The 12,720-nt window shown below is 37.9% G+C and overlaps 1 protein-coding gene across 1 annotated transcript; it reads left to right on the forward strand.

Moving 5' to 3' along the window:
* The first annotated feature begins 686 nt into the window (after positions 1-686).
* LOC139473872 (coiled-coil domain-containing protein 28B-like) lies at positions 687-11,621 on the forward strand. The gene is made up of 7 exons (XM_071256656.1): positions 687-811; positions 1,416-1,578; positions 3,390-3,533; positions 3,968-4,067; positions 4,638-4,698; positions 6,265-6,287; positions 7,336-11,621. Exons 2-7 carry the CDS (start codon positions 1,440-1,442, stop codon positions 7,397-7,399), a joined length of 531 nt encoding a protein of 176 aa, XP_071112757.1. The 5' UTR covers positions 687-811; positions 1,416-1,439; the 3' UTR covers positions 7,400-11,621.
* Positions 11,622-12,720: the final 1,099 nt, after the last annotated feature.

Genomic DNA, 12,720 nt, shown 5'->3' on the forward strand with positions numbered 1-12,720 from the left:
TCAGTGCTGATATTGACTGAATTTTCTTGATATGACTCATGTCATTTGACTTGTTAGGGCTGTAAATAAACATATCAGTGACATTTTGTGGCGTTCTTTTTTAACTCCTTACTGACCAAGGACCTTACTGGGTGAAAAGAGGGTTGAGTGCATTTAGCCGTGGGTAACAGGCATTAGGGACTAGTAATGAATCAACCATTATTAAAACTATCTAACTAAAACTAAACATTACATGCTTTGAAGTAAAATAAGTTAAATTAAACTCACATGGTCACTTGCAACTCAAATAATTGTGAAATGTTAATAGCATTTAAACAAGTTTACATTAGAAATTAGCCTCCACTCTACCGACAAAATATTATCAAAGACCATACATATATAGTCTATTATATGGTCTCTGATATGATGCAGTCCTGAGGCCAATCTCATCCCTCAAGCCCCTAGCCCCCACCCAAACCCCTTTTTAAAGAGCACATAATTTCACGATATTGCACACCATAATATCATAAGACAAAGCTAATTTAATTTATTATTTTTATCTAAATACTTTGTCATTCTTTGTCCTTGCGAAAACAGATATGTCAAGATTCGAACAAAGTGAAAACATGCAGTCAGTTGACACATCATCGACTTCCACCAAGTTAACCGGATATTGGTCAGGAGTTATTTCCCTTATAGGAAAATCGTCGTAAACTAAACAAGTGTTTTCATCACGTTTTATCATAAAAATAGCAATGTAAAACAAGAGAACTGTGAAGATACTGACAGGAGAAGGTTTTGATGTTGGGGTAGAACATCTAGTTGATTTGAAGTAGGTATTTAGTTACGTAATGCGAACTCGAAGCGTAGTACAAATTTCAGCAATCTAACTTGACATCTTTGCCGACATGTCCAGTTTTCGATCAGTGTAATAAAGCAAACGTATTTCGAGATTACTGAATTAATCTATGTTTTAGTCTGAATAAGGATTAATCAGAACGATGAATGCAATGGAAATCATTCAATGATTCCATAAAACAAAACCTGTGGGAATTAAATCCGGAAACAATAAGATTAAGTCTGGATTAACATGTCAGATAGCAAAACAAGACTTGTTTGAGCTTGATTGACAACGCTAGCAACGGAAATAAAATATTTTGTTTTCTGTACACATATATTTATTAATTTGCATCAAGTATTTACATTGTAAATTGCAGTATTTAGGTCCCCACCATCATGGACCCATGAATACCATAATAGATGGTTATTAAACTATGTCTGTTTTGACATGTCCATAGCTGTTTTGACATTCTCGTGACCATAGTGCAAGAGACTATATATATCGGTGTATGGCCTCGGTTCTTAACTTTGCAGACATAACATTGTGGTACTCATCTATGGTGAAAAGAACTTAGATATGATAATTCTCTTTTCAGAACATTCAGGAAGTTATTATTCGCATGTTAGAAAATATGGCCAGCCATGATGGTCTACCTAGAGAGGGAAAGAAGGAATCTCATGGTAACAGTCGCAGCAAGAAGAAAACATCCCAGCAACAAAATGTCTACTCTCATCTACCCATGGACAGGAAAGCTAAAAGTATGTTGGGATTAGTTTTTTTTCAAAACCTATCAACCTGAGTCCTTTTTCTTCTCAAATCATGCCACAAGTGTTACCGAACTATCATGATGTATATCATCATGATCATATTTCATATTCATAATCTGAATATATTTTATTTGCACTATGCTTGTTAAGTATATAGGTCCCAAATTGAGGTATTGAGTGTGTTAATAGGTCGCTGCTGGTTGGAAAAGTAAGGGTTATTCAGACACACATTTCAAATGTTTTTACATGCATCTTTTTACATGTAGACATAAATATTAGATTGCACTTTTCAATAACAGGTTGCACTAGTGCATTTTGTATTTAGTTAAATCAAGCTCTGGTATGGTATGTATTTCTCTGTGAGGTTTCCTGGCAAAATATGTCATAAAACTTTCAGGTGCTAAGGTAGTGGTTATAGTGCTACCTGTGAAGATCCGGGGTCTTCAGCAACCCATGCTTTCTGTAAAAAGCGACTATGCTTGTCGTAAGAGGCACCTAACGGGATTGGATGGTCAGGCTCGCTGACTTGGCTGGTTCATGTCATCGTATCCCAATTACGTGGAACGATGCTCATGAGGTCAATCACTGGATTGTCTGGTCCAGACTTGATTTTTTACAGACCGCTATCATAAAGCTGGAATATTCCTGAGTGTGGCATAAAGAACAAACAAACACCCATCATGCCAAAGGACCAGGTTTGATTTCTGTTCCTTTTTGGTGTGCCACACCTTGATATTGCTGGAATATAGCTGCAAACGACATTAGACCTCACTCACTCACTCACTCACGCACGCAGGCACACACGCACGCACGCACTCACTCACTCACTCACTCACTCACTCACTCACTCACTGATAAAAGTGGACGTCATGTCTTTCTGTAGGTGACTTGTACTTCACTGATAAAAGGACAAATAGTAAGAAAATAATAGCTTAAAAACAGATCCCAATTTTGGTAAAAATACTAATTTTATCCCCAAATTTGCCTGCCAGGGACACAGAGAATCCTATATAAATCCATGTATATAGCTCAAGTATTGCTGACTGACATAAAACCACATTCATTCACATTCTTGTATGTATAATACATAACCAAATACCCTATTTCTAAAGCTGCCATCTTTGTTTTGTGTACTGTACATTATCTAGGACAACATGACATGGAAAATAGTTAGATCTGCAATCATTGTCATGATAATTTTCATGATTATAATCTCTATCAATACAGACCCCATCATGATAGATGTTTGCTATTGCTAATATCACACAGTGGAAATTGGGATCATGAGTGGCCCAGTCATCTAAGGCACCGCAATATGCTGTGCAAAGTAGCATCCCTTGGTCAAGCCAGAAACCCAGGATTGTGGGTTTGATCTTGTTTCTAGCTTTGTTATCTCATGGGTTTCACCAAAGTGGTAAATACCTAGGACCTGCATAACTTCAGGCTTTCCTCTCACATCAAGCTGACACGCGGTGATGTAGCTGTTCAAAGCAGTGTTAAACCCAACTCACTCTTTCATTGCAGGACCCGTGAAGATCCGTGGTAGAATAGATCTTCAGCAACCCATGCTTGCCGTGAAAGGTGACTATGCTTGTCGTAAAAGGCGACTAACGGGATCGGGTGGTCAGGCTCACTGACTTGGTTGATGCATGTCATCGATCCCAATGGCGTGGATCGATGCTGATGATATTAATCACTGGATTGTCTGGCCCAGACTCGATAATTTACAGACCGCTGTCATATAGCTGGAATATTGCTGAGTGCGGCGTTAAACAACAAACCGAACCAATCTCTCATTGCAGACAAACTTGACCGCAGTGTGACAGAAGCATCTCGACCCTGTGAGGAGCACTCATTCCTAACTGATGTTGCCGATGTGAGGGAAATGGAGCAGGGCCTGCTGGGATTGCTGGAAGACTTCCATTCTGGGAAACTGCGAGCATTTGGTAAAATATTGAGCACAGTAGTGACTCAAAGTGATCCATTTTTTATTAATGCTGTAAAGAGTTATATTGTAAATCCAGACAGTTATGGCTCAGCTTGACTGAAGGCTCAAGCTTATGTCAGATGAAACTTATTTACTTAATGCATTTTCTGTTGAGAGAGTTCTTATTTGTTTTGAAACTTGTCTGCCCTTTTAGTTTTGCTGAAAAATTAATTTTGAGCTCACCTTGAAATGATTGGGTGGAAGTTTTGTTACTTTTTACACATACTATTGATTTCACTTGTTTGACCTTTATGAAATCTTGCGACAAATATTCCGGGAATGTTAAGGTGAGCTTCAGAGCTTTGGGAATGTTGTCAAGGTAATCTATTTGAAGATTTAGGGGCAAAGAAACATTGGTTACAGCACATTCAGTGTAACGTGATGTACATTCAGGTGGGGGTGCAACGTTCGAGAAGATGGACCAGATCCGGGAGCAGCAGGAGAAGTTGGCCCGACTCCACTTTGAGATGGACATCCAGCAGGACATGCACAGGTCAGTGATGTGTTGACAACAACAACAACAACAACAACAACAATAACACATTGCTTGAAGATATCATCAGTTGTATCCACCAACTTAATTTACTGAACTGACCAGGTTGCAGTGTGAAGTACACATGCTTCATTGGTTGTCACTGGTTGTCACTGGTTGTATAAGGCTTAAACAAATTATAGAATTGGTTCTCAGGCAATGACTTTTGAAAATATAGTGAGGGCAGGCAGCGTTTGTTTTTTGTTCTTTTCCTCCTTCAAACTAGTTTGTAACCAAATAAACAGTTGTGTACCATCAACCTGGGAAATGGTTCCCCACACAAACAAGCATACAAACTCCTATTGCTGCCATGACCATTACACAAGATGTACAGTAAAGCAGTACGCATGTAAGGGAAGTAACTGTGTGCTGTATTGGATCGCATTGTTTTTAAGTATTAGGATTTTTTTACTTTTTTGAAAATGGAAATTAAAAACAAAACATGCAGCAGACTTTATGATGATGCAGGTGGTGCCTGAGAACCAAACCTCTTATCTTTTTTAGCCTAGTTGTCTCTTTTTTAATTTTCAGGTTGAATTCAGATGAGGCGAGGACAACTGCTAATGACAATCTCTCCAAACTCATTGACCAGGTAGATGAATAGCCACACCTTATCTCTTCTTACATCCACAGGGATGGGTGGGTCAGAGGTTTTTGATGCTCAAATGTACTGAAAGTAACGACCCTCCCCTAATTCCTGTCATAATCTTGGATGGCCCTCCTCATATCCTTGTACATTCTTTTCATGACACTACCTGAAAAGACAAAATGCAACAGACCCCTTTCCTGATTCTCTCTGCCCAAAAGACCAAAAGAAGTTAAAAGATGGTACCTCTTGTTACCCTATCTGGCGCTCGGCATTAAGGGGCTAAAACAAGGACTGGTCGGCTCGGAGTCAGTATACTGTGTCTGAGTGGGGTATTCATGTTAAACTGCGGCATGGTATCTCAGTGGGCTAGCACTATAAATCGGCATCAGTCCGGACTAGTACAAGCAGCCACACAAACACACACACGTACATGCACGGCGCTATGTAAGTGCAATAATCTTGGACGCGACGTTAAACCCCATTTCACCTCACCTCTGCCAAGTATGTGTGATTCTGTATGACTCTTTCAGAAAGGAATTACTTTGTTTGAATCGAAAGAAAATCTGACCTGGGCTCTCTGAACATTGATATTCTGGCTGTATGGCTTGTCATATACATCAAATGTTAAAATCTAAGTTCTATAATAAGTTTCTAATTTTTCACCATCCATACTCTTTTGTATCCCAATGGAACTCATAGAGGATAATATTTGCATCCATTTGTCATTATATAAATTGCGGGCACGGGCAGCCCAGTTGTCTAAAGTGCCAAGATTCGCTGTGCAGAGTTGCGTCTCTTGGACACGCCAGAAACCTATGATTGTGGGTTCGAATTATGTTTCTAGGTTTGTCAGCACCATAGCTGTGCTCGTGGGTTTCACAGAAGTGGTAAACGTTTGAGACCTGCATCACTTTGGGCTTTCCTCCCACATTAAGCTGACATGCCGCGATATAACTGGAATACTGTTAAAAGCGGCGTTAAACCCAACCCCCTCACTCACTCATTATATGAATTGTTTTCAAAACATGTGTAAGCCAGTAAGCATCATGCCACCACCCTGACTTCATGGTCTTGATCATGACTTCTGTTCATGGTGGACCAGTTGTCCTTTGTGCTGCAATTCGCTGTTCAGTGTTGCATCTCTTGTGTGACAGTATCCTATGATCATGGGTTTGAATCCAAGAATTATTCTGATAATGTGTTAATCTGACAGGCTGTAATATGTCGTAGAGGCAAGGGTGGCCCAGTCGTCTAAGGCGACACAATTTGTGTGCAATTCAAGTTGTGTCTCTTGGGTGCGCAAGTAAGCTATGATTGTGGGTTCGAATCTCGGTTCAGCCCAATCATGTTTCTAGGTTTGTCAGCACCATATGCGTGTTCGTTGGTTTCACCAAAGTGGTAAATTTCTGAGCCCTGCATCACTGCAGGCTTTCCTCCCATATCAAGCTGACACGCTATGATATAACTGAAATACTGTTCAAAGAGGCTTTAAACCCAACTCACTCACTGTGATATGTTGTCAAATGAAATACTGTGTGTTCACTCTTGTCATCTGGATGTTTGTTTCAGCTTCATGGACTCAGTACCTCCATGTATCCTTTGAGCATATAGATGTTACATGTTATGGCAGCAACAAGTGCACGATTAACCTGGGCAGAGTTGCCCCCCTTAGCCTTGTCTGGATCTGCTGGTCTGTCAGCACTGTGTCTACTATTGCAGTGGTGGTCTGCACAACATTACACCCTCTTTAAAGGTGCTAGCGTGCATGCATGCATGATTGTTGAGAGGGGCGATTGGTTGAGAGAAGTAGTTCAAGCCCGAGATGATGTTAATTGTTTTTGGCTTCCACTTAGTCCAGGGGCGGTGGGGTAGCCCAGTGGTTAAAGCGTTCGCTCGTCAGACCCGGGGTTCGATTCCTGACATGGGTACAATGTGGGAAGCCCATTTCTGGTGTCCCCCGCTGTGATATTGCTGGAATATTGCTAAAAGCGGCGTGAAACCATACTCACTCACTCATTCACCACTCACTCACTCCATTTAGTCCAGGGGCGGTGTCATGCCGAGGACCGAGGTTTGATTCCCCACATGGGTACAATGTGTGAAGCCCATTTCTGGTGTCCCCAGCTATGATATTGCTGGAATATTGCTAAAAGCGGCATAAAACCATACTTACTCACTCCACTAGTCCAACCTGCTGTTTTCATACTGTTAAATTTTTTATTGATTTGCTGAAATAAATGCAAGATAATATGCAAATAGCATCTACATTGATGAGAGATAAAGGTTCATTGTAAACTGAGACAACATTGAATTACCAACTAGATACTATGCTAAAATAAAATCAACCAATGTATCATGTTTCTAACCACCTTTTTGGCAGCTGAGACATTCGTTGATAATCTGTTAGAATCAAATCATTTCATTGGTGGTGCGAAGTTTTATTTGCAACTGGATTCAGAAAGAATTTGAATTAAAAAAGAAAGAAGATAAGTCCAAGGTTGTATTCCTTGGCATATATTATTTACACATATTATTTACAGTTATTTTTTTTTACATCTTGGTGTGAGAATATATTTCTAACAAATCATAATGGAATGGGACATTTACAGGTTTGTTGATGAATTTTTCTTAACAATACAGTCAAACTCTCCAGACTCATGACACAAATAGCGGGGCAGGAGCAGGAGCAGACGGCAAGTTCTGATTGGTTAAGACACGGAGGAGGAGTGACATACACTGCTTCTGATTGGTCAGGACTCAAATTGGAAGTAAACTATGCTGTTTCTGATTGGTTAACAGAAGTCAGGCATCAAATCATTCCTGGAGTCTTGATTATGGTGTTTATGATGTGAATCAGTAATAAATATTGGTTGTGTCCTTATGAGGAACTGATTAGTTTAATTAACTAGATAAATTCAAGCATGTGATGGAGTGAGATCTGTTAAAAGTCCTGATTATTGAAACAATCGGGGTTGACCTAGTCTGTTATTGTTAATTATACATGATATATTTATCAGACAATATTTGTGGTGTCATTTGACTTGTTTTACAACATTTTCTTAAAAATGTTAAACTTATTTATTTGATTCCAAAATGTCTCTCAAGATACACATACAGAGTTCAGCTCATCTGCTTTTAACTACTGCATAATATAACCGTTTATATATTTCAGAGGGGAGCTAAGCAAACAACACTAGTCATATGTTGACTGTAAGAAGCATTGTATCACATTTTTGTAGCAATGCTGTGCAATGCCTGCTTTAAAGGTTCAGGGCCCACTTGCATAAAGCGATCTTACCGCTAAGATGATCGAAACTCCCATTCTTTAACATAGGCTTACAATAGTCTTAGCGCTAAGATCGCTTAATGCAAGTGGGCCCAGGACTGTCATATATATTGCGATTATCCAGTGTCTCCATTCTATCAAAATACATAGCCCAGACCCGTTCGCTATCATTACTTCATTTCAGAAGCTGCTCTGTTAATCAGTAATTTAGTAAGTCCCTCACACAGAGAGTTGGATTGCTATTTTCACATTGTGTCATTCAAATTGGGCTGAAAAGGAAACTTGCAAAAGGGTCAAGAGTATTTGTCAGAATAGAAATTTAACGTCACGTCGGCAATATTTCAGCCCTATCATAACGATTTATCAGAATTAAAAGGAGATATTATACACTGGATAATTGAGGATGTTCTGTATTTGGCTGTGGCCATACTTAATCTAAGCACGTTGTGTAAAGTTTCCAAAGCAATAATTGTCATAACCTCGAACACAGTGAAAACAATATTTATTACCATTAATAAAGACATAGTCATTGTTTTCAATGTCGAGTTGTTAGGCAGAATTATTACTTGTTGATAACTACATATTTCATACCAGTATATTTATGAGTTTTTCACATTGGAAGTTTTGCCAAAAAACACAGTCCAAATCCAATATGTTAGATAAATGTTTGAAGAAGTCAACATAAATCAATGCACATGTTTTATTTTGTTAGGCTAAAAAAAATAATAGTTTTAGTTCTCAGGCACCGCCTGCATCATCAGAAAGTCTGCTGCACATTTCGTTTTTATTTCCATTTTCAAAAAATCAGCAGAAAATCCTTATACTTAAAGACAATGCGATCCAATATAGCACACAGTTACCTCCCTTTACATGCGCACTGCTTTACTGTACATCATATGTTATGATCATGGCAGCAGTAGGAGTTTGTATGCTTGTATATGTAAGGAAGCCCTCCCAGGTTGATGGTACACAACTGTTTATTTGGTTACATACTTGTTTAAACAAGCAAAAAAAATTAAACAAGACACCGCCCGCCCACACTATATTTTCAAAAGTTGTTGCCTGAGAACGAATTCTATTATTTTTTAAGCCGTATGTTAATCTTACTACGGTGGGACTGAATGCTGATTGAAGTGCAATGTTGCTCTATAGTTCTATATTTTACCAATATTTACTCACACTGGTGCCAACTGTTGAAGGTCTCACATAATTCACACATATTTTAATTCATGTCCACCCTAATAACTAAACTCAAAACAGGATTGCAAAGAATTTCCAAATTCATGTTATAATGGATTAACTTATGTGATAGCTTGGTTGAGGTGATTATTGTATTTCACTGGTCACAGGACCAATAAAGAGGGAGATGCCGTGATGCTTAAGTTAACATAAAGTACAATGTTAATTACTACTCAAGGCAAGTAAATTAGAATATCCTGTTTTGAACGAAATTTCTTTTTTCCCCAAGTCCTATGTTAGCAAATTGTGAACATATCAAGTTACCTGAACCTGCCACATATCACCTGAACAACATCGTCCACAACTACAGCATGTGCAACTACAGCGGTAAATGCACATGAATGTTAAGATAAACAGTCTGCAAGTTTAATGTTTTGACTCATTCCCATGGTTACTATAAACATGTTCCAGTTTACGGCACATGAATGCAAGTCATGTTTATCCTTAGTTTGATGCCATTGGTTTTGGTTGTCCATTAATAATGTTGTTTGAAACTAGACACCTGTTTATCATTTCCTTGTATTTATATTCAGAGGTGGAAATGAGAGACTGTAGACTAAATAATATAAGTGTATACCGTATTCGATGTAATAAGCGCCTAGGGCGCTCTCAAAATTAGAAATAGGGGGCTCTTTTTAGAATATTATTTTGGTGGAGAAAAGAGAGTTGAAAGATAAATTTTGTGGTTTATGCTAGCACAGCCACACTGAAATGTTTATTTGCGACAGATACATTTTTCCAGAATTTAATTGCCCATAATTAAGAATGCATATAACACATGAGTGTGTATTATACGCGAATAAATAAGTCTTGTGTACATTGATCAAACGGAAGGAGTGCTGATTGGGATTGTTCACTAGCCAATATATTAGCAAATATCGCCGTGGGCGCTTATTAGAGCGGGGCGCTTATTATATCGAATACGGTATGTAAGTCCTGTGGAAGTGCAAAGAATACCCAACCTTAAAGGGCAACAATTCTCCAGCTCTCAGGGTCTCTATGGCGCCGCTTTAATTCGCCCACGTAATCACAAGACGTCATTTAGTTCTGAACACAAGTCAAACTATTTGAGATTCAAGTCCATTATAAGCAAATTTTGAATCTGTGAAGAAGAAAGCTATCCATATCTCAATGCTTTCCAAGTTGGAGTGTTGTTGCCCTTTTAGGTAATGAAACTGTTTTGATTTTTTTTTTGTACCTGAAGTTAATATTGTGTAAATTGTTAACTTCTCCCTTAATGATCATTCTCATTAAAGTCACATTTACTCCCATATGGTATCTCTCTGCATTAAGATCTCAGAACATCCCATAGAAAGTCAGTAACCACTGGATGTATAAAATATCCACGATAAAATAGTAGTGCTACTTGTATTTGTACTTTCGGAACTTGTCCTTTTGTTCGTCTATGACAATTAGAAATCAGTTTGAATGGTTTGAATGCTTCACTCACTTATACAGAGGTCCCAGTTTGCCCCAATTAAGTTTCTAGGTTTGTCAGCACCATACCTGTGCTTGTGGGTGTCACCGAAGTGGTAAACGTCAGAGACCTGCATGACTTTGGTCTTTCCTCTCACACTAAGATGACACACTGTGATATAACAAGAATTATGTTCAAAGCAGAGTTAAACCACAACTCTCGCACCCATTGGTGTCCACACATCTTTACACACACAGGTATCGCATCAGATTAAAAGATCTGATTTTAGTGAGATTGCCTTAACAATGTTTCATGATGTTACTGTACATTCTATTGTTACTTAACAGGAGTGGAAAAATTGTTACTAAAACTCACTCAACATTGTGAAAAAGGGGTTGATGCAACTATTTCTTCAGAGGTTTCTGTGGTTATAAATATAATCAAACTTTAACGTATATACAATATTCATGCCAAGTTTGATCAAACAAGTTATTTTCCAAACGTTTATGAATGAAAACACACATTTTACTTTGGATCTACAATGTGAGATATTTCATCCGTTTGGGTTAATATTTCATCAGGGTCAGTGTCAGACTAAATCAACTGTCCTTTACCCAAAGTCATCATAAAAGTGCTCTTGTGTTTTCTCACAATATGATTGATGTTCTTACGAATACCACAAATACAAAGCATTCCTGTAATTAAGGCTTGACTTTTTACAAAAAACATATAAAATATATTTTCACCCCTGCAAACATGTAATATGAAAATAATAACATTCGTGTAATTCAGGTTCTTAATACATTGCTCCAAATGTAAAGCCTTTATTGGCTTTGTCCTAAGGGTAAGGGAGACAACTGTGTTGTTATTGTTTTCCGTATTCCAGCTCTTATTTTGGAGCCATTTTTCCATGGTATTTTTTAATGTTTTATTTCTTGTATTTCTTTGTCCTATGAACGAATTATTACTTTATTGAATTTGCAATAGCACTATATGTTGTTTACTTTTAGAAGTTCAAACTTAGAATAACACTGATATCTAATTTAGTACTGTTATACTGTAATATTGTTCAGTTTTATGATAATTAATAAGTAATCAAAATTAATGTTCCATGAACATGATGTATTGTCTTCATATATGATCTATGTTTATTATCATATATGTGATGTTGTTAACATTACGGTTTCAAAAATGGCTTTAGGGTTTACAGTCTTTACAAATATTGTGCCATTTAAACTATGTTTGCTAGAAATGTAATCAAATACTATTTGTTTTCTTTGTTGTGTGTTAATTAACAAGACTTGATTTTAGTCCCATGTTATATATTAAATCTACTGCTTGTATTTAATTGAATGTAGGAGAACCGACACAACATATTGGCTGTTGCTGTTACTAGCATTAGTTGGAAGGTTGCATTCAAATTGTAACAAAATTGGAAGACATACAAAACAGTTCAACAAACGGGTCTTCGGCATGACGAGTGAACGCTTTAACCACTAGGCTACCCGACCGCCCCTGTTAAACCAGTGAAGACCTGGGGTAGAAAAGGTTCGCAGCAACTCATGCTTGCCGTAAAAGGTAACTATGCTTGTCGTAAGAGGCGACAAACGGGATCGGGTGGTCAGGCTCGCTGACTTGGTTGATGCATGTCATTGTATCCCAATTGTGTAGATCGGTGCTCATGATATCAATCACTGGAATGTTAGGTCCAGACTCGGTTATTTACAGACCACCGTTATATAGCTTGAATATTCCTGAGTGCGGCGTTGAACAACAAACAAACAAATATATTCAGTTATTCGAAATATATATACCTGTATTTGTCATAAATCAGGATAATTTTGCAAAGTCCTATTCATTAAATACTGATTTAATATCCAGTTGAAAATAAGAAGGTATATATGATTGCAGATCTCCTAATTTTCCTATTTGACTAGAAATTCTGAATGCAACCTTGTCTTATAGTCTATTTTCCTACATATCAGTGTACATAGGATATACAACCTTATCTGTAAATACATTGCAGCTGTGATAAGTACTGGGCCCTGTTCCTCAAAGCAATCTTAGCGCTAAGATTCAGTGT

The sequence above is a fragment of the Haliotis cracherodii genome, unplaced genomic scaffold (assembly GCF_022045235.1).
Source record: "Haliotis cracherodii isolate W230 unplaced genomic scaffold, xgHalCrac1.p SCAF_3, whole genome shotgun sequence".
NCBI lineage: Eukaryota > Metazoa > Mollusca > Gastropoda > Lepetellida > Haliotidae > Haliotis > Haliotis cracherodii.